The 27,638-nt window shown below is 39.8% G+C and overlaps 2 protein-coding genes across 5 annotated transcripts in view; one reads left to right on the forward strand and one right to left on the reverse strand.

Annotated features, from left to right (window-relative positions):
• Window positions 1–13,393, forward strand: part of tmem19 (transmembrane protein 19) — a 28,299-nt gene extending 14,906 nt beyond the window's left edge. Inside the window, exons 4-8 of the mRNA XM_041977444.1 lie at window positions 7,936–8,073; window positions 8,150–8,226; window positions 8,311–8,488; window positions 12,694–12,903; window positions 12,993–13,393. Of these exons, the coding sequence (XP_041833378.1) occupies window positions 7,936–8,073; window positions 8,150–8,226; window positions 8,311–8,488; window positions 12,694–12,903; window positions 12,993–13,153 (764 nt within the window). The 3' untranslated portion in view covers window positions 13,154–13,393. The remainder of the gene's footprint in view (window positions 1–7,935; window positions 8,074–8,149; window positions 8,227–8,310; window positions 8,489–12,693; window positions 12,904–12,992) is intronic.
• A 1,353-nt stretch (window positions 13,394–14,746) lies between these two features.
• Window positions 14,747–27,638, reverse strand: part of LOC121634633 (RAB3A interacting protein (rabin3)) — a 28,998-nt gene continuing 16,106 nt past the window's right edge. Inside the window, exons 6-14 of one of the 4 annotated variants that reach the window (XM_041977440.1) lie at window positions 26,977–27,072; window positions 25,018–25,095; window positions 22,034–22,246; window positions 21,800–21,928; window positions 20,689–20,801; window positions 20,552–20,575; window positions 20,156–20,255; window positions 18,301–18,370; window positions 14,747–16,486 (exon numbers count right to left, since the gene is read on the reverse strand). In XM_041977440.1, coding sequence (XP_041833374.1) covers window positions 16,404–16,486; window positions 18,301–18,370; window positions 20,156–20,255; window positions 20,552–20,575; window positions 20,689–20,801; window positions 21,800–21,928; window positions 22,034–22,246; window positions 25,018–25,095; window positions 26,977–27,072 — 906 coding nt within the window. In that variant the 3' untranslated portion in view covers window positions 14,747–16,403. The remainder of the gene's footprint in view (window positions 16,487–18,300; window positions 18,371–20,155; window positions 20,256–20,551; window positions 20,576–20,688; window positions 20,802–21,799; window positions 21,929–22,033; window positions 22,247–25,017; window positions 25,096–26,976; window positions 27,073–27,638) is intronic. The other 3 variants (XM_041977443.1, XM_041977442.1, XM_041977441.1) reach the window with 3 other exon arrangements.

Below are 27,638 nucleotides of genomic sequence, written 5' to 3' on the forward strand. Positions count from 1 at the left end.
TAGACCAGGTATATGTTCTATCGACTGGACATTTATCTCTCCAAATATCAGTTAAATCATATTTGAGCATTAAATTTTTAAGGTTTGTGTTTGAGTGAGAGGGTTCTGTCCATAACTTTATCCAAAACAACATTAAAGTCGCCCCCTATTACTACATGTGCATCTGGGAACTTGGACAAGTAGATATGAATTTTCTCATCTAACAAATCTAATAACAAATCATTTTCCGCTTTTAAATTGTAGCCATAGATATTAACAATAATAAAAATCTTGTTATACATCTTTGAGACTAAACAAAGTGGCCATTTTTGTCACAATCCGATAGCAGCACTTCTTCCTTAAAACTGTTTTTCAAGCAACAAACCCCTGCAGAGTGTTCAGAGCCATGTGACAGCCATATGTCGTGTCCCCACTGAGATCTCCAAAAATTGTAGTCTTTAGTAAGAGAGTGTGATGCTTGAAAAAAGACGAAATCACTTCTAAACTGTTTTGCAAATAAAAATAAAGCTTTACGTTTTAAAGTATTTCTTAACCCCCTGGTATTTAAGGAAAAATAGAAAAATACATAATTGAACAAGTAAGAATAAAGGAAAATATGAATGAACAAAGATAAGGAATAACCTTATTAAACAGCTACTTAACACTCTAGAACTTTATAGAGAATAGGTCGGTTGGGAAACGCAGCACCTAAACCAGTAAAAATAAATAGCTAAAAGTATCCTAAACTATTAGGGAACTGTGAAAAAATAAGCTTGAAGTCAAGAACAAATCAGTCAAACACGTAAGCGAGCATCCATATGTGGACTACCATAGAAAAATTAGTCCAAAAGTTTTATTTCACCTTCACCTGCGATGAAAGCTCTTGCACCAGCAAAAAAAAGCCGTTTTCCCTGCAACGCGAGCCTTCTGCACCTCTGGCCACAGCTTCAGTCTCCCGTCTCTGTCCCCCTTGGAAAAGTCCTCCTTGAACCGTAGGCCGTTGCTTTTCAAGTAGGAAGAGTTTTTCACCGCCTTCCAAATAGCGTCCCTACAGATGCGCGAGGTAAACTGTAGAATGATTTCCCTGGGTCTTCTGTCATCTTTCGAATCTTGTTGCTTTCGCCCAAGACGATGATTAGAGTCAACCACATCAGCAAGTTTTTCTTTGATATCTGGAGCAACTTCCTGACAGATTTTAATTACTTCTTTTCGGATATTTTCATGGACAGACTCAGGGACTCCTGTCAACTTTAAATTCCATCTCCTTGTGTAGGACTCCAACTCATCCAATCGCCTTTGTAGCTTTTTAATGGGTGCCTCTACATTATTACTCGTTCCTCAAGTTTGGTCATTTTTGCAGAGATTTCCTTTAAGTCAGCAAAAGCACGATCGACTTTCTCATTCAGATCAGTAATTTTGCTATCAATCACATCGGATCTGTTGTTGATAAGCTTTGTTAAGCTAGCTAACTGTGAGTGAATATCACTCAACAATGGAGGGTTAGTTGGATCATGTGTTTTTTTCTTTGGCGCAGGCGAATTACTTGGTGTTGTCTGCAGAGGGCGGAAATCATCCTGGTCAATGGCCCCGGCATTCAATAAATAATGATGGCCTCCAGAAGCTAGCGCACATGTCAGACTGGTTTTTGTTAGCTCGGCAGAGTGGGAAGAATGCTGTCTTTTTTCCCCATTGCAAGAGTAGTAATGTTCACCAAAGTGTCAATATCACATAAAACTTGCAGAAAGAGAAGATTAACTTATGTTACAGATATTTTAGCACATTTCTCAGCAGAAGTTGGTGCGAAGCGTCTCTGCATGCGTCTTCTCAGGCGGACATTTCAGCCGGAAGTCTCCGGAAATCTTTCAGTATGTATATATGCTAAGATCTCGCCGAGCATCGGTACATCACACGAGAGTAGGGTCACTGTTGTCACCGGAAAAGGAAACTTTTTAAAAAAAATCTATTTCCCCAAGTTTTTTTAATCAGTATTGGATTAAATCAATTTGAATCGATGGAAATAGATTTTTTTAAAGTAAAATATCAGTTAAACATCTATACAGTAATCATTTGCAGAGCTTCAAGTATTTCGGCACCGTGCCGGATCTCCGGCTTTTCACTATGATTCAGAGAGAGAAAAAAAAACAACTGTTAACTATGGGTATAGTGGTTGAGACTCTGAATTGTAGAAAATAAATTGAACAATGAACAACGTTAAAGTCGGAAATTACACGTATTCATATTCGAAAATAAGCAGAACTTGCTGCTGCATGTTTTCAATGTTCAGCAAATAGTGACAATATGCCACACTTCATTTTCTCCGCTGAGTTCACCTGTAGCGTGAACGTTATCTCTGAGTGGTCTTGAACGCAGCATCCAAGCCGATGGTTGTTTCACCGAAATTAGATTTTTAAAAAAGCAGAGTAATTTCATGAAGCCAGGGAAAGACGTCCTAATTGACAACGGCCTTAGAACCAAATGGCGCTGGGCATGGATAGAAGAAGGGGTGAAGACTGCAAGCTTTTTGGGAGCTGGTGCCAGAAACTAGGAGAGCCAGGTAGGCCTACTTGTTTCTGTGTTGTGCTTAAAGAAGCTGGTGTATGCAACTAGTGGCAAAAAAGTTCTATGATGCCACGAAGGAGACCCCGGCAGCAGCTCGCGCTCTCCAACATACAAGTTGTTTGCCAGGTGTTGTGCCCTAAAGTTTGTGGCTGTGTCCGAATGTGCACTCTACTCCCTACATAGTGCCCTATATAGGGGTCACGCCATTTTGTAGGGGTGTCCGAATGTCCAGAGAGAAAAAAAGTAGGGCACTCAAAATTACCCACAATGCATCTTGAAAAGTAGTGAGCATCGATGGTCACTAGACGAGCCAATATAAACCACAATGCATTGCGGGCAGAAGCTCAACATGCCGCAAGGAGGCGAAAAAATTGAGCCGCGCGAAATTACCTATAAGCAAACAAACAAACAAAAAATAAAATACAACATAAGGAATAAAAATAATTAAAGCCGCAAGCGGCATCCATCGGGTCCGAGCTGCCTGGACCCCGCCACCCGATGTCGCCATGACAACAGGTGGTGTAACGCGTTAAGGACCCAACCTGTATGAATCATGTCAAGTTTTGTGCAGTTCCCATGTATTCCTATGGAGATATGAGCAAACCGTGTTTCATGGCGAGAAGGTTGCCACGGTTACACGCTTTCTCCAATCAGAAAGATTTGAATAGCGTTTGTTCCCCAACTTGTCAGGAAGCTTCCCACCAAGTTTGGAGTCGGTCGCACGAATCCCCTCAGACTAGTTCGTTCAAATGGCAGTGAAATCCAAGATGGCGGGTACACCGTTGCCATGGCAACAGGTGTTCGATTGACTTCTTTGCTGCACTTGGGGTGGGACACGTATGAATGCTGTGAACTGTGGTGCAGATCGCGTGTATTTCTATGGAGATATGATCAAACCGTGTTTCATGGCGAGGAGGCTTTTTCCGTCGGTTGCCACGGTTACAGGCTTTTGCCTATTAGAAAGATTTGAATAGCGTTTGTTCCCCAACTTGTCAGTAACGTTCCCACCAAGTTTGGAGTCTGTCGCACGAATCCCCTCAGACTAGTTCGTTCAAATGGCAGTGAAATCCAAGATGGCGGGTACACCGTTGCCATGGCAACAGGTGTTCGATTGACTTGTTTGCTGGACTTGGGGTGTGACACGTATGAATACTGTGAAGTTTGGTGCAGATCCCGTGTATGTCTTTGGAGATATGATCAAACCGTGTTTCATGGCAAGAAGGTCATTTTCCGTCGGTTGCCACGGTAACACGCTTTCTGCTATTAGAAAGATTTGAATAGCGTTTGGTCCCCAACTTGTCAGGAAGCTTCCCACCAAGTTTGGAGTCAGTCGCACGAATCCCCTCAGACTAGTTCGTTCAAATACGATGTGTGTAAAGTGCAAAAAATGGCCCAAAAATGGCCGTACACGCCAAGATGGCGGGCACCCAGTTGACATAGCAACAGATGTTCAATAGACTTTTTTGCTCAGCCTGGGGTGTTATACGTGTGTGCCGAGTTTCGTGTTCCTATGTCGAAGTAGACTTTGGGGACCCCATTCATTTGGGGATTTTTGGTGTCTCTAGGTGGCGCTGTTGAGCCAATTTTGCATTGAAGTCTATACGGACTTTAGAATATCAAATTTTTCACCGGGCTTGATGTGTGTGCCAAATTTCACAACTTTTCATGGGTGTTTAGGGGGTGATATTTAGGCTCAAAATGCTTAGAAGGAGAAGGAGAAGAATAAAAAACATTTCAGTAACAATAGGGCCTTGCCATACTTTGTATGGCTCGGACCCTAAAAATATTTACACACAACTTTGGATTGGATTTGGAATGACATCTTGACGCGGGTTGTGGTTGCCGTGGTGATGGCGGTAGTCACGTGATTTGCGGCTACAAAAAAAATAGGCAGCTTCGTGTCCCAATCGCCAAGAGAATGAGTCACTATGTAGTGTGCTATATAGTGCATCCCTATGTAGTGAACAAGGGGTTAGGGAGTAGGGTGGACATTCGGACACAGCCAATGTCTGCCAAAAATTGATTATACGGCCACGGGAGCGCGCACCGCCTGTTAGCGTCGTTTCGCTCAGCTTCTCTCTGTTGTCTGCGGCTCTTCCTCTAGGTGTAAAACCAACATAGTACGCGAATGCAAATGACAATATGTCTGAATTAACAAAAAAAAGTATGATTTTGCAAGTGCTTTAACGGATTTATTAACACTGCAGATGAAGACGTGCTGTAATCAGAAACGATATCCAGGCATGTTGCTGCTTCACTGTTTAGGTTTCATGCCTTTGTCTCGTTTATTGAAAGTATGTAAAGTCCAGTAAGTACATGATTTGTGTGTTGATTTACAAAGTTTAATTTCCACTGATGTTCATGTCCTTATTTTATTTATTAGAGTACATTTCTTGTAAATAAAATGCAGATTTTTTTTTTTTTTTTTTTTTGTTCCAACTAAAAATTTTTCTTTGAATCTGATGAGAGAAAATGCCAAAATCCAAATATCTGCTGTGTAACCATAATAAAGTCAGACTGTACTACTATTATTATGGACTGTTATTATAACAGTCCTAAAAATATTCAGTTTGAGACTCTAAATAGGAGGAAGGTTTCCACTTTATCCTGCATTATGTCTACAAATGGAAATTTATTTGTTTTATTTGAGATGATAAAAATGATCATTTAAAATCCCAACATCCAGAATGAGGTTCAGACTGTTTTTTTTTTTTTTAAAGATTTAAATGTTATTTATATGCACTTTTCAAGTGCAAATGTCACAAAGTGCTTCACAACAGTAAAACATAGTCATACATGAGTAAAACAAGTTTAAAGCTAAATTAAGAGCAAAGTAAATGTCATAAAACAAATATAAAAAGTCAAATTAATCAAATCTGAAAAAAATATGAATATGCTTGTTTAAATAAATAGATAATAAATAATAAAAATAGATAACAAAACACCAGAACTGACTGCCTTTCATTTAAATGTCTGAGCTCAGGATGAAAATAGCTTTTTTTTTATTTATTTATTTTTTATTTTAGATGTTTTTTTATTTGATGTGAATAAAAGTAATTGTGTCTGCAGTCTTCCTCAGAAGCATCATCTGACCCCTATGACGTGCCCTTTATCCATTATCAAGTGTTTTGTTACGGAAATGACAGATTTACCAGGTTTCACAGAAAATGCAACATACTATATGAAATACCGTGCAGATCATACAGTAAAACATACAGGGTAGAAACGGTGAGGTCACTGAGCACAAGAAAAGAAGAACACTAAAAGAATCTGAAAAGGAGACCGCAGGACAGTTTACAAGAACACTTAAAATCAACCATATTGGATCATTCTAAAAGAAACAACCACATCATGGACCGGGACAACTCTGAGGTCATCGGAGCAGAAACAAACAAATGCAAAAGATGGATTAAGGAGGCAGTAGAAATCAGAAATGGACCAAGGACGCTATGATCTGTGTTGAGGAAGCTTTCATGCTCTCACACCTGGGAGTCTCTCCTCCAGAGACCATTGGATGATGGGTGGTGTGGCCAACCTGGCAGATCTGGCCACGTCTAGAATAACAGCTGATGAGTGGTCAGATGACACTTCTGAGGAAGCCCACAGACAACAGTTGAAACATGTGAAGGTAAAACAAACGTCTACATGAAATGTTGTCTGGAAGAAGAAACGTTGATATAAACACCAAATCATTATCCACTGAATCGATATATTGTGTTGGGATCAACTTGTGATTTATACCCTAGTGCCATGATCATAATAGAGGGCCAAACATACATCAACTATACTGCCTGGCCAAAAAAAGTCACCACCAAAAAACAAGGTCATACTAATATTTTGTTTAGCTTTGATACCAGGAGCATTTGCCATGTCATTGTCTCAATAAGCTTCTGCAATGTCACAAGATTTTTTTCCACCCAGTGTTGCATTAGTTTTTCTCCAAGATCTTGTATTGATGATGGGAGAGTCAGACCTCTGTGCAAAGCCTTATCCAGCACATCCCAAAGATTCTGAATAGGGTTCAGGTCTGGACTCTGTGGTGGCCAATCCATGTGTGAAAATGATGTGTCCTGTTCCCTGAACCACTCTCTCACAGTCTGAGCCCCATGAATCCTGGTGTTGTCATCTTGGAATATGGCTCTGCCATTAGGAAAGATGGAATAACCTGCTCATTCAATAGATTCGGGTATCAGATGACCTCATTCTTTGGACACATAATGTTGCTGAATCTAGACCTGACCACCTGCAGCAACCCTAGATCATAGACTGCCCCCACAGGCTTGTACAGTAGGCACTAATCATGAAGGCTGCATCGCTTTGTCTGCATCTCCTTAGATGTTTGCTTTACTTGATGACAATGATCTGACCCTTCTTAAACAGACTAACATCTTTTCCACACAGGATGTGTCTTTCCACATGGTTGTTTAGGAAACAAGAAGCTACTAATTACATCAGATAGGCTTAAATAACTTGTTGCAGCTGAAAGATAATCATCCATGCAGTAATTATCCAGTAGGAGGCTCCTACCTATTTGCATAGTTAAATCCAGGTGGTGACTTTGTTTTTCTGGCCAAGCAGTGTATTAAATCATGAGCCTTTGCTTGTGGTTTAGCTTTCTTGCAGCTAAATTACATGATGAAGAGAAAACAAGGAGCCTCAGCGTTTACTCTGAAGACATCTTCTTCATCAGTGTGACGAAGAATCATTGTGAACCCTTCAAACATCATCCATAGCCACTGATCCCACCACTTTCTTCTTCAGTGTTGCCCTTTGATCAAAGTTCATCTTCTACGTGCCTTCCTGAATGTCTGCAGCAGGGTTTGGAGATAATTGATTTGCAGTTCAGATATCATCTTTACTTTACTGCTGCTTCACAATTAAAGAGGGGATTTTTTTTATTCAGATTTCAGAGATATTTTCTCTTTTAACAAATGTCACAAGGTTGTCAGCACTGGTTCTAGGCAGTCATTAAAAAGGGAGCATTGTTCATATTTTACTGAAACATTTATGGCTAATAAAAATAAAAAATAAAAAAAATAAAAAAGAAGCAGAATAAGGAATGAAATTTTGCTTTTGGTTTTTTTTTTTTTCTTTTTTAAAGTGTCAGGTGTCTGTATTATAAACAAACTCACATCATTTTGCAGCCACAAATACCCACAAAAGGACGAAGTTATTATTCCGCTGCAGAAAATTGTCCCTTTTCTCATGTTTGCTGTTTGAAAAAGGATTTGTATAATAATAATAATAATAATGATGATGATGATCATCATCGAGGTATTTTGGAAGCTGTTGTTTTGGTGCATGAATGCAAACAATCGTTGTTTCTGTGAATTTAGTTGTTCTAACAGCAGAGGTCCAGTGGCAGTTATTTCTGTGCTGTGAATTGTGTTTTCTCAGCAATCCTGGTGGGATTTGTCTTGACGATGGCCAACTACAGCTTCTTCTCTGCTCTGCTGACCTTCTTCATCACCTCCTCCAAGCTGACTCGCTGGGGAGGAGCACAGAAAAAGAAAATAGATGTCGACTACAAGGAAGGTAAGACGACGGCTTGAACTGATGCATACATTTTGTGTTATGTCTGGTTTTCTAGAACAAAATGTATCTGTGTTAGGGGGTCAGAGAAACTGGATTCAGGTCTTCTGTAACGGAGGAGTTCCTACAGAATTGGCACTGCTGTATATGATAGAGGTAAATACACACATAGACACACATACGCAGCCTTAAAACACAGCACAATAACTCGTTACATGCAAGTAACTCTGTGACCCTCAGGTTGGTCCGGGCGAGATCCCCATTGACTTTGGAAAACAGTACTCTGGCTCCTGGATGTGTCTCTCTCTACTGGGCGCGCTTGCGTGCAGCGCTGGTGACACGTGGGCGTCTGAGGTGGGACCTGTCCTCAGTGAGACGCAGCCAAGACTCATCACCACCTGGAAGGAAGTCCCAGCAGGTGAGACACAGACACGTCTGTCACAGCAATGCTAAAAAGAGCTGCATTTATTTTTCACCACGATCTCCCATCATCAGTACAACGAAAAGGGAGTCTGACGGCAGCACAAACCAAGTAGATCATATGTATGTCATTACTTATTATACAGCTTATTGCTCATTGTGATGTATATACGAGTATATATCACTGCATTCACATCTCCTAGCAGAACTACAGAAGGTACTTTGGGAAAGGTCTACACAGGCAATACATGTCCACTTTATCTCTGATCCTCTGTCCGACGGATGATAAAGTTGGACATGTATAAGTTGGTGATGGGCAAATGATACACTCTTCCTGAATAGGGCAGGGTATCGTCACTAATACCCTAAATAAATTTGATTCACAACAGCCTATTTCAATTCCATTTTGATTAGATCAGGATCAATATCAATTCATTTACAGCTAATTATGTAACACCACCTACTTTTTCTTGAATAATAGACTTTCTCAGATATATATATATATATATATATATATATATATATATATATATATATATATATATATATATATATATATATATATATATATATATATATATATGATAGATAGAATAGAAATACTTTATTAATCCCTTTGGAGAGTCCTCAGGGAAATTTGGGTACCAGCAGCAATACAACACCAACAGTAAAGCAGGACAAGCACAAGACAGGATATATACAGGTACAAAGCAAAATAAAAGCAACAAGGTGCAAGAAAAGCACAAATAGAATGCAATAATTACTGTAATTATCTGATCTGACACATCTACATCAATTTCTGAAGTACCATAGCAATACAGTATTTCCCCACATTCAGAGCCAGAAATGCTATGATGGGGGAAAAAATACAACCGTAGGGGCAGTAAAAAAAAGTTAAATGTCCTGATGACACCTTTTGGAGTTGCTCTAAATATTCTTACAGTTCAGATCTCAGATAACGTGTTGATGTAATAAAACCTACAAATATTGATCCATTTAAAGTCATAATATGATTCAGAAATTCCTTCAATGACAGTAGATTCAGCTTGTTCAGCTGTGCGCGTTGCCGTGACGACCGTGACTGGTTAGCACTAACGCAGCACAAACGATTGAGACCATTTTTGTTCAATTTGGACAATGTCGGGGGGGGGGGGGGGGGGGGGGGGGGGGGCTGAGTGACGTCATCACCTCATAATAAACTTGTTATATCTTAAAAACTAAAGCAGCACAAACGAAAATCTTTTCAGCACAAACCAGCACTAACGCAGCACAAACGATTGAGACCATTTTTGTTCAATTTGGACAATGTCGGGGGTCTGAGTGACGTCACCACCTCATAATAAACTTGTTATATCTAAAAAACTAAAGCAGTACAAACGAAAATCTTTTCAGCACAAACCAGCACTAACGCAGCACAAACGATTGAGACCATTTTTGTTCAATTTGGACAATGTCGGGGGGGCTGAGTGACGTCATCACCTCATAATAAACTTGTTATATCTTAAAAACTAAAGCAGCACAAACGAAAATCTTTTCAGCACAAACCAGCACTAACGCAGCACAAACGATTGAGACCATTTTTGTTCAATTTGGACAATGTCGGGGGGGCTGAGTGACGTCATCACCTCATAATAAACTTGTTATATCTTAAAAACTAAAGCAGCACAAACGAAAATCTTTTCAGCACAAACCAGCACTAACGCAGCACAAACGATCGAGACCATTTTTGTTCAATTTGGACAATGTCGGGGGGCTGGGTGAACTTAGGTTGACCTTAAAAACATGTTTTAATATCTTAAAAACTAAAGCAGCACAAAATAAAATTTTTCCTGCACAAACCAGCACTAACGCAGCACAAACGATCGAGACCATTTCCACTGTGTTCTGCGTGGGGTGGGGGGCCAGCTTCACGCAGGTTGGACACAGAGAGCAGCTATGACATGCAGTCTTGTAAATCAGATAAACAGCATCAGATTGTTTACTGTTTAATAAAAGGACGAAACGTAAACCTGTTCTAGAAGAAATATGGCTTTAATGACCATGTCGGATTTATTTTAAATTACGTGCGTTGTGACATCACTTCCTGTTGCTGAGCGTGGCTGAGCCCGTTAGCATTAGCTGCTAATATGAGTGCCGCGGTCTTAGCGTTAGTTGCTAATGTGAGCGGTAATACGCAGTATATGTGAATGTAATCAACACTGGTAAATGAAAACATCCGAACTTGTCATTATCTCGGCAAGAGAAGCTGATTTTGGACGCAGGCAACACATCATTTGCTAAGATCTCGCCGAGCCTTGGTAGGTCTCGCGAGTATAGGGTCACGGAAATGAGGACGTATAAAAAAATTGATCTCTGAGTTTTATGAATGAGAGTTGGACTTATTTAATTTAAATCCATTAAAATCCATAAATCGATTTATTTTTTAACCCAGTCCTACTCCCGAAGGAGTCATTCAAAACGCTGCTGCATCATTTCATGCTTCATTGATTCAAAATGCATTACATTGGTTGGACAGCTTTGAATGGTATCTTTAAGGTTAACAATGAACTGAAAGATTAAACAAAAAATGTTTGGTTCACTCAACCACCATAATCGATTACAAATGGCTCACAGACCAGTTTATAGTTAAAGCTGTCTAAATGAACATGAAACATTATTTTACCTTTTTATATTTTGTCATTTCTATTTATTCTCAGGTTTAATCTGAAATGTTTTATGGAGGGCCAGTCAGTGGTCTGTGTATTATATTTTTAAACAAATATCTCACGTTTTAACACAAACTTAGTTGTAGTTCTGGTGCTGTGTCTTCTAACAGCAAGAGCATAATTCATTTTATTATGTGTAATGATGATGTAATTAGTATGAATGACCAATGTATTAATGCCACCTCATTCTTTTCTGAACTTTTATTGCTGGGATTGGATTCGGTTGCGCTCCTGCAGGTTGCTATGGTTTCAGTTGTCCTCCAGATGTTACTGCTTTTAGTTTGACTGAAGCTAAAATCCACTCAGACCTTTACAGGTGAACTTGACTAAGCTCTTTCTAATCCTTTAAATGCACATGTACAACTGTTCATTACGCAACAAGAGTACTTGAAACATAAGTCGACCAGCAAATGTTCTTGTTACAACTTCTAAACTACAGCTACACCACAGCCCTTGTACAGTAGGCAACATGAAATAAAGAACATGTTAACCTTTAGCTTACGTTCGGGTTTGCTGCTTCCTAGCGTGTGCTGAGGAGAAAACCCTTGAGCATTATGAATTAATGTGAGAACAGGGTAGTTTCCATGAAGATCAAGGTTTTCAACTGGGGGCTATTCTTCGATTCTTCCAACTTTTGATTAATAAATGTTGTCATGGTGTTGTGTTTTTTTCCGATGGAATAAAACTTCACTAGACCACGTACTCAGATGTATAGTGTTATGCGTCACACTACATGGTATACTATGACTTGTGTCTATGGCACACACAATACCAAAATGCATGATATGCTGAAGTATTATACCACGTAACGTATGGTCAAGGGGCAACCTCCGGTGGTAAAATGTGAAGCCTATGTGGAAGTGCAAAAAATTGCAGTTTAACCCTCATCCACTAGGGGGTGGCTCCAAAACAAAGTCAATCCCCATAGACTGCCACGTTAAAAAGGCCAACTTCACAGCGGAAATATGTTTAAAGCCTGGTACAAAAATCCATTTTAGGGTTAATAAGTCAAGTTTACATTCATGACAACTGTGAGGGGGGGGGGGGGGGGTGTGAGTTTTTTTTCTAACTCATCTGTTTGAATGTTATTTAATCTTGAAATTCAGCATCATTAGGGGCATCCCCTTTTGATAGTTTGAAATATTTAATACCAATTAGGGGATTAGTAAGTAGTTGGTTTACCATTTGGGGTGAAGGGCCTTCCTAAATCATTAACTTCTGGTGTCACACTGGAGACTTGAACCCAGGTGTACTGAACCAAAAACCACTGTTGTAACCACTACACCATCTCTTGCTTTGTTATTCTCATACCTCAATTTTCAGAAAACCTGCTCATCAAAATACTCAATTGTACCAAACATATTAGAGGTGCTTTCTGTTCATGCTAACAGTTGACCTTCAGACATCATACATGATCGGAAACAGACACTATTGATGCTTTGACTTCTGTTTGACCATTTTCTCTGCAAGTTCTTTCATTCTGATTCATTCCCTGCAGGAACTAATGGAGGCGTCACTCCTGTTGGACTGGTCGCCAGCTTCCTGGGTGGGACTGCGGTAGGCCTGGCTTACTTTGTGACACAGCTTCTAATGGTCAGCGACCTTCACCTGGCAGACCCCCAGTGGCCCGTCATTGTGTATGGAGGTATGGCCGGACTGCTGGGGTCAATGCTGGATTCTTTCCTGGGAGCTCACATGCAGTACTCTGGTAGGAATGGGAGTCAGATTGCTGTTTGCCACAACAGTGACCAGCAACTATTTTGGTTTGAGCAGGCATCTCTTCTTATACGTTTTCAGGCTTTGACGCGAGCATTGGGAAGGTGGTGAGTTATCAGTCCGCCACCACTCGGAGGATCTGTGGGAAGCCCATCCTGGACAACAATGCGGTCAACCTGTTCTCCTCTGTCCTCATCGCCCTGTTTCTACCTGGAATGGCGTGGGGAATGTGGCCACAATAGATGGAAACTGATTGGTCACAGAAACATGACTCCAAAGGTTGTGATCGTGAGAGTCAACAAATGTGGAATAAACTGTCAGATAAAACATTCCTGCATCAGAAAACCCATGTCATAAGTTAGAAATCTGTAGTGCTGTTGCATCAAATGTTTGGACAAGTTCCAGCAGCATTGCTCGCTGTAATAATTTATAAATTTTTAAAAGGTTGTCCAGCGGTTTAATAAACTTAACTGCTAAAGATTTTTATTTCTTTCCAGTGTATGATACAATGTGTAATTTGAAATCTTCAGTCTTAGTCATAACTGTCAGAACATCAGCTGTTTTAATTGAACTGATCATTGCAAAAGAGAAAAATAAATTTCTAACGTAGAAAATAGTTTGCTGGTTAGTAAATCCCAACCATTTCATCATTTCATTATGAATTTGGTCACCTGTTCCCTCAGTTCATGGGACCACTGCAAACATTTGTAAATGCCAAAAGGTTATCCAGGCATGCATTGGATGTGGTAGCAGAGCGCCCTCTGCTGGATCATAAGGCAAATTACTTATAATAGTATGTCATCATGATGAAGCTCTCAACATTTGGGATTATACTTATTTAAAAGGTTTTACTTGAAATATTTCTTTTGTTTTAATTTGTTAACTAAGTGTAATCAGGATTGGAAATAGAAAGTTTAAGGATTTTATTTTTAAGGCTTCACTAATTTAAATGCGATTAATAGAAGTGAGTTAGTCACTGACAATTATCTGCAGATATTCAGTTTTCCATTTAAATAGACGTTAAAAAGTGAAGTCTATTGGATGAGAAGGTGAACATCTTCATGAGAAAAAAAAAAAGTTAAGTTCCCTTCCATTCAAGGATCATTTTTACTACAGTGTCTCTGAATGGACAAACAAGTCTGTGTGAAGCTGTAAAACTGCAGTACCACCTTTAGTTTGATAGGTGCTACTGCACCATTTGGGATAAAGACACCTTAAAAGGACCATAGAAGAAGAAAGTGCACATGTTGAATTTTGACCACTGACGGCCACCATCCATTCATAACTTAGCTTGGCGTTGGAAGTTGTTTTTATACCCATCTTTACCACTAGATGGCAGTAATTCTTAAACTGTGCCTTAAAGTTTCCTTATGTTCAAACTGATATTTGACCTTTTATGAAAAAGGTGTCACAGCCCTCATATGTATGGATGGATTACAGACACAGAACATCACACTGCAAAACAAGGTCGGAAAGATGCAAACTAAAAAAAGGGAAAGATAATAGAAACCGAAAAAGTGGCGTTAAATCAACTAGACAAAACATGCACAAAATGCAAAACAGACAAAGATAACACTGGTGCAAAACAAGGTGGGAAAGATGTTAACTGTACAAAGACTAAAAAATACTGCAAAAACACAGCAACTATGAGATACTTAAGGATAAAGATAACTGATGCAAACAAAATGAGACACTGAGCAACTACAGAAACTATTTTACACAAACTTAAATAAGATGGCAAAAGAATCCCAAATAAAAAAAAAAGAAAAACCAAATGGAGGTGGTTTGATCTCCGTTACAGCGATTTGAGGCGAGGAAAGACAGCGACAGGTTTCTAGAGGTATTACTGTATTTATTTCAGAGTGTCTGAGAGAAAAGGCACTAAACCAAACCGGGAGTGAGACGGAGATGCGGAGGAGTGGACTCAGTTTACGTTAACACAGAATTCACAGACCTGCAGGCATTCACACACAGCTCACTATCTACACCATTCCTGATTAAATACAGCAGGAGCTGTTCAACATGTCAGCATTGTGTCTGCAGGGAAAAAAAAAAAAGGTAGTGCTTCAATAGCTCTGCTCAAGTTTCACAAGAGTCTAAACCCCCCAACAACAAAACAGCAGAAAGTCACAAGGTCATCAAATATTTTCCTGCATAAAGAGACGAAATTTATCGTCTCGATAAAGAAATTTAATTTGATTCATCAAGATCCTCTGATTATCTTTGCAGCATACGTCCATCAAATGATTAAAAACTCAACTTTTTCCATCCTTCCATCATTTCCTTCTACATGAACTAATTTAAATATGAGCTTATACACAGTTTCATTATTTAACGACAGCTGATTCTCGGATGAAGTTGTCGGATTTCTGGTTTTCCTGAAATGTAGTTTTAAAGTTTACACGAGACATTTGACAAAAAAAAAAAAAAAATCAAGATTTGTAAAAATACAATAGAAATGTTAATTTTATTCATCATCATACTCATTAAATTTTATTAAACTTGAAGTATAATTTTGAAGGGAAAATTGTTAAAGAAGTACCGGGCCTTATTTTTGGTGTGACAAATCAAACGTTTTCACAATAAAGTTGAAATTTAAGAAATTCTAATAGTTAAATCTGAAAAAAGCATAACAAGTGTCAGAAAAATGATTTGTCTTCAAATATTTTATCATTTTAGTCAGAATTTTACAAGGACAACTTTATTAACTTTTCCAACTATTTTTGAGAAGATTTTGGCCAGCAATAATTTCAAGTTTAAATAATAATAATAAAAAAAAAAGTTTAATTTGGCTCCAATAAAGAACCTGAAATATTACAACTTTATTTTAAAACACTGAATTTTCATGTTTCATTTAACTGACCCTTTTGTGTATTTTAACAAATTTACTTTAATGAATTTCTAGTAAATGAAAACTATTAAATTTTAATAATTCTTGAATCATTTTTTCAGACATGGACATTTTTCTCCTCAAATTTGAACTTGGATTAAACACTTCATTTTATTCTAATGTTAAAGATCTTGTAGCTTCATGTCTTAAAATATTCGGTTTCTCCAAGCAGCAGCTGCATCTTCTGGCTGAATTAAATAATTTAGGAAAACCTGTTTGATCTTTATCAAACTGATTTAATGCGTGAAAAGTAATTTTCTCTTTGTTTTTAAACGTGAGGAAACAGTTTTCTTCTCATGTCAGTCGCCTTCATCTAACGGAGTGTCTTGCGTCTTGGTAAAGAGAAAATATCAAACTGGGTTCCAGTCCAGATCCGTATCAACGGAACGCTGAAGTCGCCGTCTTTCAGTCCCTTTTTTTGTTGTGATGACTGAAAACAACCACACACACTGAAACGCTCACACACACAGATGAGGAGGGCGGGCGGAGGCGTCAAGTGGCTCCAGAAATGAACGATGACTGTAGGGAAACCCGAACCGGAGGAGTGGGCGGGGCTTCTGTAAAGAGTCTGCTGTGATTGGAGGGCGGGGCTGTGCATCTGGTCACAGCTGGTCTTTGTAGTAGCCGAGCTTGGCGAAGGACATTTCCCGTCGGAGCTGCATCACCTCCCAGAACATCTGCTCCGCTGCAGACACACAGTGAAGACGTTTACTCAAACAGAGCATCTTCTGATCGATGTGATCGATAACTGATCCTGTTATCTGCACCTCACTCATCAAATAGTTCCTACATTTGAATTATTTGATGGAGTGTATCAGTTTGCCGAACTGAAGACCTTTGAGCTTGACAGCAAAGTTTCTACTGGTAATAATTTAATACAACCCCACTTCAAAAAAGTAGGATTTTTATCCCGTCCAGCTCAGCGTTTATTCAGAGACTATATGGTAAATCCACAATGAGTGATCCACGGCAGCATTTATCACAGTTTCATAAAAAGAGATCACGATCACTACTATTTTGCTAAGACACCACTAAATTAGGTCTAAAGTGACCTAGAAAATAGGACAAAGCCACTTCCTGTCAGAGTTAAAGTGAAGGTAACGTCCAATCAAGAGCAGCCAAAGATCAACAAGCTAGCAGAAGGCTCTGTGTGTGTCTGAAAAGATGAAAAAATAAAGCTCCTCTATGGCTGGAATAAAGCCAAGAAGACAGTGATGTACAGTGGGGCCTAAAAGCAGCTGAGCTGGAGTTGGTTTAGTGAGAAAAGCAGGTAAATAGTAGCAGAAATAACTGGAAATGAGGAAAAAGTGTAAATATGGAAATAGCTCCTGTTGTGTGTTTGTTTTAAAGACAATATTTTTTCTCCCGAAAGCCAAGACTTGAGAGAATGATGTGCAGATGAGAAAAGGCTTGGTCACTGTTGCTATACTATTGATACACTAATTTTACATAAGTTTAGTCTCATAATCTGACAACTGAGGCTGTCCTGCAAAAACCATGTCTGGATGTTGACTGGGATTAAAAAGGTTCAGGTTCTACATGTAGTTTTACATTAAAAAAAAAAAAAAAGGTGGAAGAAAAATAGTATAAAATGGCTTTGAGTTTAAGGGTTAACAACTGTCTTGTCCTGGACCTTGGTGTCTCGATTTCTGCTTTCATGATCTGCTCCAGATGTTGTGTACTGGTAAAAAAGGTCTGGACTGCAGGCAGGCCAGTTCAGCAGCCGGACTCTTCTCCTGTGAAGCCATGCTGTTGTGATGGATGCAGGATGTGGTTCAGCATGATCTTGCTGAAATCTGCAAGGCTTTCCCTGAAAGAAACGTTGTCTGGATGGGAGCAGATGTGGCTCTAAAACCTCCATGTACTTTTCAGCATTGATGGAGCTTCATAGATGTGGAAGCTGCCCACACCGTAGGCACTAATGCAGCCCCATCCCATCAGAGATGCAGCTTTTCACCTGTGTGATAACAAGCTGGATGCTCCCTCTCCTCTTTAGTCTGCAGGATTAAGTTTACTATCGATTTCAAAATGAGCTCATATTTTCCATGAAATGGTAAAATGTCTCAGTTTCAACATCTGATATGTTGTTTATGTTCTACTGGGAATAAAATATGGCTTGATGAGATTTCCGAATCATTGTATTCTGTTTTACACAGAATCCCAACTAATTTGAAATTGGTGCTGTTCCTAAACGTTTATTATCACATTATATATCAGTATTTAATATTTAAATATACATTTAATCAAGTAAACAATTAACTTTCCCAGTTTAATTGTATTTTTGTATCGTTTAAATTTTTTCAAAGGTGAAGTTGGCAACAGCAGAGCTGATTTCCACTCTTCCATCAACCTGTTTACATCTGAATTTAAAGATTTATTTCCTCATCATGATGTCTTTTATTCCCATTTCTGGTTACTTTTATTTCAACACAAAAAATAGTTACTAAAGACATGATAAATGGTTCAGGTAGAAGGCCAGTGTGTGAGTGTGTGTCTTACCGTCTTGCTGTTTGACCAGCCCTTGATGGATGTAGCGAATGTAGGTGAAGAAATTACACACAGCTGTGATCTAAAGAAAACCAGATAAATATTAGCTTTACAGTCTGAATGTTGTGTTTGTGAAACATTTTTCCAGGATTTAGTTGACAGAAAGTTTCTGACTGATGTTACAAACACTCACAAGTTTGGGCTCAAACAAGTTATTCCATAAACTCTGGTCCCATCAGAACAGGAGATGTCACGTTTACTTCATTTCACATAAATAAAAGCCACGATTAATTAATCGTAAAGATCTTTCCATATCGTCACTTTCTGTCCTGATTATGTTAGAAACTTTACGGCAGATAAGCACAACTCATGCATGGAAACGAAGTTCCATCCACGTGTTGCCGCTTTTGTTGCGTTGCTTTGTGCTGTGCAAGCTGCAGGAGAGGCGTGTATGAGTGGGACAACAAGCAGAGGGAGAGTTATTCCCTCTAAACACATTCATTAAAACATCCTTGTCAGATATACTTTGGTTATAGGAAAATGACCAAGCTGTCATTGTGGAGGATGACTTGCCAGCTTGTAAAGCAGGAATCCTCAATCCTGGTCCTCGAGGGGCCGGTGTCCTGCAGGTTTTTCTAAGTTTACCAGCTGAAACACACCTGATTCAGACTCAGACATGTGCAGAATTTGATGCTAATTACCCAGTGATTTGAGTCAGGTGTGTTGCAGCAGGAAAACTTCTAAAACCTGCAGGACCCCAGCCTTCAAGGACCAGGATTGAGGATCCCTGCTGTAAAGAATGACATAAAAAGGTTGCAGAGAAAGAAGTAAATACCTGAATATCTTTCACCACCTGCAAGATAACCAGCTTTGCACGCCAAGTAAAAGTAAATAAACAATAACTGGGTCGAACGGTGTTAATGTTTACCTAACGTAACGCTGAAATAAAATGTTATTGTATCGTTATGTTAGCTTAATTGATTCCTAATTAATTCCTAAGTCATATTTTAAGGTTTTATGCAACAACAGTGAATCTGCAGTGTTAGCAGACTAGAGTTCGGCAGACCGCAAAATATGACTCAGGCAATTTGTACAACTATGCTTGTGACTACAGCACAACATGTTGAGTTAAAATGTGTTCCCTGAATGTTACGTTATACGGATGCGAAATACCAAAAAGGTCTCAAACTTTTTTTGTGTGGACATTTTCGCTGGTGAGTGTGGAATGTCCTGTAGAAGAAACTAATTAATTTCTGATGTATGGTTTTATGTCTGTTCACTGTTCCAGTATTACGTGTCAAACAGCACCCAAAGCTAGCTAGATGTTTCTAAAATCTTTACTCATATTCAGAAGAAATGTTATTTTACATTTTTATAATGTAGTTTCCAGAAAGAAGCCTCCCAAGTCCAGGTAGAGGTCCGGTAGCTTTCTCCATGTGTTTTCTCTGAGAGGAATGCAGTTCATAAGTATGATTTATATATTCTTTACAGAACAGAGGGGATTTAGTTGGAATGAGACTTTTTGGTTCCTTTACTTTGTTTCTATATTATTTTATGTTGATAAGATGGAAATAAATTTAAAGACCTACAAGGAGTGTTAGGAAATTAACACAGAATAACAGGGATTATTTGTCTGATAACAGTTATACCTAAGATACTACGAGTAGAAGTACATACAGACTGGTTAGTGTACCCCCCATGAACCCACCAGACCCCCGCTGGGAGCGTAGAGCTGGTCTACAAACCATGAATTATCATTCAATCATTAACCATAAATTACCAGCTTTGAATTATTCCTTCAACATTATGGCAGATGACATGAGTCATTAAATATGTACAGTGTGTATGTGTGTGTGTTTCTACTCACTCTATATCTACAGAAAGGAGAGACGTAGTAATAGTTGGACGAGTCTCCAAACTTGATTCTGTGCTTACAGGTTTTGGTCTGACCGCTCAGGGCGCATTTTCTATCAGAGAAACAAACATTTCTTTGTTTTCTTTTGTTTCATCAACAAACAGAATTTTTCTACCAACCAGGACAAACTATGCAGGACTAATACTAAGATTCAAGGAAGCGAGGACGGAGGAAAGGAGGTAAGGATGGATGTCTAGCTTGGTCTCATGGCTTTGATAAACCTGGATGGCAGGAGGGAGGGAGGGACTGAAGAAGGAGTGTCAGAGTTAGCAGGAGTGTTTGGGGGTGGGGGGTTCGAGGAGCAGCTGAGGAGAGATTATAATGCTGACGGCAGAGAGTCTGACTTACGTGACCAGCTCAGCCCTTCGCTCACTAGAAGAGGAAATTAAGGGAAGATGGAGATGTGATGATGGAGTGACAGCTGATGAAGGGAGAAAGAGAGAGAGTGTGTACATATGTGCATGTGTGTGGAGGGGGGTTCTCACTTTGGTCCTCCGCACTCCACCGCTGATGCTTTGACCACAGGCAGCGGCTGGAAACCCACGGGCTCCACGCTGAGAGCGTTCTGCTCCACGGCTTCTAGGATGGCCGAACCCAGCTGGACAGGAGAGGACAGAGGACATAGAGGAGGAGGATTGGAGAGGACAGAGGACAAAGAGAGCAGGAGAGGAAATGGACAGGAGAAGGAGGATAAGGAGGATGGAACAGGACAGAAACACTTTTAACTTCAGAAAGTGTTTTTAATTCCTACAGCTCATTAAAACATCTCAGAGCCAGAACCAGACTCAGAGCCAGACCCGGACTCAGAGCTAGAAGTGGACTTGTGTTTTGTCTGGACTGAATCAGAGGATGTCTGCATCCACTTAGACTCATCACTTTCTAAAACCAACAATCCGCCATCCAAGCAGAGGGAACTGGACTACTGAAGCTTCCTCCACTTCATTTCTCCTGCAATGGAAGAGAAACTTTCATCCTAAATCCAGCTTCAGGGAGCTGGTGTGACCTCACAGAGCAGAGGACTGCAAACAGGAGTTCTGAGCTGCTTCTGAGGATGAAGGCCCTGCAGCAGGAGACTGCTGACTTTCTTCTGATGGAGAATTTTCCAAATCTCAAACATTCAGAAAGTTTGGAGGCTGTCTGAGGCTTCTCCCACGGCAGCACATTTTATATGATGTTGTTTCTTGCTTTGGAGGGTTTGCACATTCAGATCACGATTAAGAAAAAAAAGAAATTCCTTCTCATTTGTTGCAGCTTTTTCTAATGATTCAAACCAATATGTGGTTCATTTGCAGTTGGAAGTTACATGTTCAGTTTCAAGAAGGAAAAGGCAACTTAAATCTTCCTAAGCGTTGGATTTCCAACTCTGGAAGTAAGATGAATCTCATCAGCCACAGTCTAAATATATCTGGAAATAAACTGTATTAATTCAGTTCAGTTCAATTTAACTTTACTTACAAAGTGTCAATTCACAACAAAGTCAAACACAGCACTTAGGGCCTATTTCATGGCAAGGAAACAAATAATAAAAGTTGAGTTTTTTGGATTCAATCCTCCATCCTGAGCATGCAGTGGAGAGGAAAAACTCCATCTGTGTACCTCGCTCTTGCTGAAGGTGAGACATGGGTAGATGTCCTCACGGTAGACTCTCTCCAGGAAGCAGCAGGTCCGGTCAAGCGTCGGCTCCTCCTTCCATGCCTTGAACTCACTGAACAGCTGACTGTCCACCTGCATGACATGAGTGGTTAGACGGCACATGCCCACACTAAAGGCATCACTGCAGAAGACTTGGTCTTGTTGTCATCTGCTAGATAAAGCTCTGGGGTCGTGCACCTCTCTACACTCCCGTACGATGGGCTGTGTAGCCGATGGGTCGGGCTGCGTCCCCAGAATGGCAGAGGAGGTGCTTTTGTTCCGGCTGTGGCCCTTCCTGAAGGGGGTCTTCACTCCTCCACCTCCTACAGAGGGAAGCTCACCTACGGGGGAGGTGGGGGAGGAGAGTACCAGTGTCTTCAAGGCCTGGACTTCAGCCTGGAGGACATCGATCTGAAGATGATAGAAATGATCTGGTCATATTTAGATCCACAGAGCAGGAAAAAAAAACTGGTTGTTAAGTATTTCCCAGAAGAAAGCATAATGGAAAAATATCCAAATACTTGTAGTTACTGGCTGTTTAATACACAAGCTATTCACCATCCAGCCAGTTCTCTGGCAAGGAAACTCCCACAGGCTGTAATCTGACCTTAACAATTAATTTATTACCCTCTCAGGTCAATAGTGGAGATAATCTCCTCAAAACTGCTATAAAAACATTAAAGATAAATATATTTTTCCATTTATATTTATTTATTTTTGCTCTTCTTTCAATCAACTTCAGTCCTATTCAAAACTATCAAATATGCAATTATTCAAATTATTTTAACCCAATTTGATTTCATTATGGCACTGTTTATATGAGAAAATATATACAAAACTATACACAAGTTTTTGGTTTTTTATATATAACACAATGCTTAAAACAAAGGGAAGACTTCTTAGATCTTGATGAATAAAATATTCCAGTTGAAAATCTTTATTCAGCACATAGTGTTGACATCAAAATGATCGATGGAAATCAAAATCAGTCACCCATGGAGGTCTGGATTCTAGTTTGCTTTTAAAGACTTTTTAATGTTTCCTGCACCCTGCTGTAATGTTTTTAATGTTTTGTGTAATGCACCTTGAATTATCTTGTACATGAAATGTGCCATACAATAAACGTGCCTTGGATTCAGAATCGTGCTCAAAATAAAAATGGAAGGATCAGATCAGTCTGACCCAACGTCTGTGGAAATTCCACAAGACAATTCACAATGTGGTTCAGTAGTGTGTGTGGCCTCCACGTGCCTGTATACACTCCCTACAACATCTGGGCTCCTGATGAGACCACGGATGTTCTCCTGAGGGATCTCCTCCCAGACCTGGATCAGGGCATTTATCAGCCACTGGACAGTCTGTGGTGCAACGTGGTGGCAGGAAATGGAACGAGACACGTTGTCCCAAAGTTGATGGATTGAATTCATGTCTGGTGAACGGGAAGGTCAATCTATAGCATCGACGCCTTCATCATGCAGGAACTGATGACACACTCCAGCCACATGAGCATTGCCATCTATTAGAAGAACTCAGGTCCCACTGTAGCAGCATATGGTCTGACAAGGGGTCTGAGGATCTCATCTTGGTACCTAATGGCAGTCAGGCTACCTCGGCTACCACATGGAGGTCTGTGCAGCCTGCCAAGAATATGTTTTCCCAGACCATTACTGACCCATTGCCAAACCGGTCATGCTGGAGGATGCTGCAGGCAGCAGAACGTTCTCCATAGTGTCTCCAGACTCTCACGTCTGTCACATGTGCTCATCGTGAACCTGCTCTTCTCTGTGAGGAGCAGAGGGCCCACTTATAGATGTCGGGCCCTTATATCCTTACAAAGTCTGAACAAAGGAGCAGATAGAGGTCATATGGCTGGGCTGTTGTCCTCCTACGGCCCCACCACGTCTCCTGGTATTCTAGCTTGTCTCTTGGTAACTCCTCCATGCTCTGGACACTGTGCTGAGAGACACTGCAAGCCTTGATGTACCATCCTGGTTGAGCTGCACTACCAGGGCAACTTCTGTGTGTTGCAGACATCGCCTCATGTTACCTCTAGTGGAAAAATGCAAACATGACCAAAAATCATCCTGAAAGGAGGAAGACAGGGAAATGGTCCTTAGCCTCCACCTGCAGGACCTTTCCTTTATAGGAGTTGTCTTGCTAAATGCTTATTTCCACCTGTTGTCTGTTCCATTTGTACAACAGCAGGTGAAAGTGATCACAGTGACTTCCTAACTGGACAGACTGATATCCCAGAAATGGAACTGACTTTGAGTTACATGCTAATAATTATGTGTTCTTATTTTTTTAAGCAGTTTTTATGTTGAGAGGGTTTTTTTGTTTGGTTTTTGTTGGTTTTGTTTTTATTTTTCAAAAGATCAGTCGTTAAATATACTCAATATTAGTACAATGATTTTGATTGTAAGTGGTTTTACAGTGTAAAAAACACGAGGACAAAAAAGGTAATTTCTCAAAAAATTATTAACAAGCATAACCAATTAAATCTTAAGTATGTTTGAGACTCCATCTTTTTTTTCATAAAAACAGTGCCATCATGGACTCAAACAGACATTTAAAGAGCTAAAATAATTTAAAACAATTACCAATTTGGTAGTTTTGATTGAAGTGGATTAAAAGATCTGAAGAAAAAAAAGAAGTGGAGAAAAAAAAGTTTTAATTTGTAATGTTTATATAACAGTTTTTGGGAGAGGACTTTTTTGTCCTCTATGACCCAAAAGGGTAGTAAATCTGTCCCCGGTGTCCTGTTAACCTTAAAGGAGAAAACTTCCTTACAAAAATCATTTCAAATGGGATAACAACCAAAATTCTAGACCTGGGCTATTCAATTCGGTCCTACGAGGGCCGCAATCCAGCAGGTTTTCCATGTATCCCTGCTTCAACACACCTGACTCAAATTAATTAGTCATTGTGCAGAACTTGATTGGCTGTTAGATCCATTTAATTTGATGCACGTGTGCTGAAGCAGGGATACATGGAAAACCTGCTGGATTGCGGCCCTCGTAGGACCGAATTGAATAGCCCTGTTCTAGACAAAAACTAAAAGGAAAATTACTTGAATGGACCAAACAAAAAGTCCTCAATGACCTACAAAGGTTAAATTTGTGTTTAAGCTATCAAATAAAGGGTAACGTAAAGCTGGCATGGTGTGTGTTCAGTGTTGTCACCTTGCCCAGAGCTTCTTTCAGCTGCTTCTCTGCATTTGCCTGTTTGACGTTTGCTTCTCTCACCATCTTGTGGGCTTCCTGGAAATCACACATACAATATGGCTTTACTACAAATCTACCTGTTGGCATTTATTTTTAATTCTTTTAAATTAAATATTAAATATAGGGAAACAGCACCAACACAAACTCAATTTGGACAGAAGGAACATTCAACTCTTAAATACTATAAAACCGTAAGAACAAAAGCTCAGCTTGGTTTGAATCCCAGTGCAAATCATTTGGCTACCAAATGCTTCTTTTTCTATAAAGAAATAAGATACAGAAAAGCACACACACTCACACACAGAGTCCCAACACCTGTGAGAAAAAGGAGAAAGTGAGATGAGAACAAGGAGGAAGAACATGTTCTGAAGGCTGGCCAGAAAGATTCAGTCTGCATCCTGAACCCAAGAAACAAAAAGAAATGTCCTCAAAAAGATCTGGTTTTTACACTGACTCAGAATCCGTCGGTATTCTCCTACCAACCTCTCTGCTGAGATGTGTTTGTCTTAAATCAATTTTCTACAACCACTTAATCCAATTCAGAGTAACAGGAGCACTTTATTAGGTCCACCTTGCTAGTACCGGGTTGGACCTGCTTTTCCCTTCAGAACTATCTTAATTCTTGGTGTGATGGATTAAACAAGGTGTTGGAAACCTTCCTCAGAGGTTTTCTCCATATTGACATGACAGCATCACACAGTTGCTGCAGGTTTGTCGGCTGCATCCATGATGAGAATCTCCCGTTCCACCACATCCCAAACCTGCTTTATTGGATTGAAATCTGGTGGCTGTGTTTACAAAAGCAGGTGGAGATGATCTGAGCTTTATAACATGGTGCATTATCCTGCTGGAAGTAGCATCAGAAGATACTACACTGTGTCATAAAGGGATGGACATAGTCAGCTACAATACTCAGGTTGGCTGTGGTGGTTAAACCAGGCCACGTTGGTACTAAGGGGCCCAAAGTGGGCCAAGAAAATATCCTTCACACCATGTGTGTAGCAGGCTTTTCAGAAGTGTGAGCGATCCCTTCACCACACTCATGGCTCCTAAAAGATAAACCTGACTATCCAGCATTTGAACAGCACCAAGAATTTAGAGAAGACACCCCTTTTCAATCTAAAAATCTAAACCTGATCCATCTGGCTGAATTATGACCAGCAGATTTTACAGCTGTCACTTGCAAACCTCAGCTAATAATGAAAATAATATCAGATAAATGCAAACAAAGGCCATCATATTGAAACGGGCTACCGTTATGCATCAACATCCTGCTAGTTTCCTTCTCCCAGCACAAGCTGAACAACAAACAAACAAGAGATGGCGCTTGGGCAGAAAAGCTAATCAGCTGATCACCAACAGTCACGTTATGATTCAAGGAGCAACAGGAGAGAGAGGGGGAGAGGGGGGAGTTTGTAGAAAAGAAAAAAAATAATAAAAAAATGCTAAAAAGTGGGGGTGTTGGACCCTCTTACCATTACCCCACAGGTGTGACGCCCATGCCCCACACCATTACCACCAGTAACAGCCTTAAACGCTGATCCAATGCAGGATGGATCCATGCTTTCATGAAGTTTCCACCAAATTCTGAGCCTACCATCTGAATGTGGAGCTGAAATGGAGACTCTTCAGACCAAGCACGTTGTTCTAGCTTCTGTTGTCCAGTTAATGGTGAGTCTGTTTGAATTGTAGCCTCAGTTTCCTGTTCTGAGCTGACAATGTATCATTAATGTTATTGGTAGACACTAAGTTTGAAAGGACAGGAATAAATTGCTCTTTTTATAAAAGCTCTTGATCACTTATTGTACTCCGATGCAGAACTTAAAACTATCGATTTCTTTCTTGTTTTCAGGCCTCAGGAGGAAAGGAAACAGGAAGCAGGAGATAAGAGGACAGACAGAGGAGATGCGGACCGACCTGGAAGAGACTGGCGGTGAGCTCCTCCAGCTCCTGGCCGAGCTGGTCTCTGACTTTAGACAACCTCTCACACTCCTCATCCTTCAACAGCAGCTCCTTCCACACACACAACCACACACACACACAACAATACCGAACAGAAAACAACAGATAAAGAAACATAAAAAAAACACATGAAGGTAAAAAAATTACAGCATGGCAACAACAAAAAAGGTGAAACAAAAAACAATCTGATGTTTAAAAATTAAACATCAACACTCCAAACAAGAAAAGTGAGACTAAAATGATGCATTTAAATTAAATATGTAAGTACTGATGTTTTACATTCACACACACACTCATTTTCAGTTGTCCACTGTTCCAAACCACTCTGAATGCAGATTTCAGTTAAGGAAACATTTGGGTTGTAGTTTTTATGTGAGGGATTTAGTTTGTGTTGTTTCTTTGGTCAGATCACTGTTAACACCCTCAGGTTTGATTTTTAGTTTTCCAGATGAGCTTCATTAAAAAGACAGGGTTCCACGTTATTAAACAAATCACGGTTTCCATGCAGTCTGAGGAAAAAGAAGGATAAAAAGTGTGAAATAACGCAATGCCTTGTGAAAGGAATGGAAAGACTGGATATTTCACGGATACTTAATAAGATCATCTTATCATTTAAA

Source organism: Melanotaenia boesemani, chromosome 23 (genome assembly GCF_017639745.1).
Source record: "Melanotaenia boesemani isolate fMelBoe1 chromosome 23, fMelBoe1.pri, whole genome shotgun sequence".
NCBI classification, from domain to species: Eukaryota; Metazoa; Chordata; class Actinopteri; order Atheriniformes; family Melanotaeniidae; genus Melanotaenia; species Melanotaenia boesemani.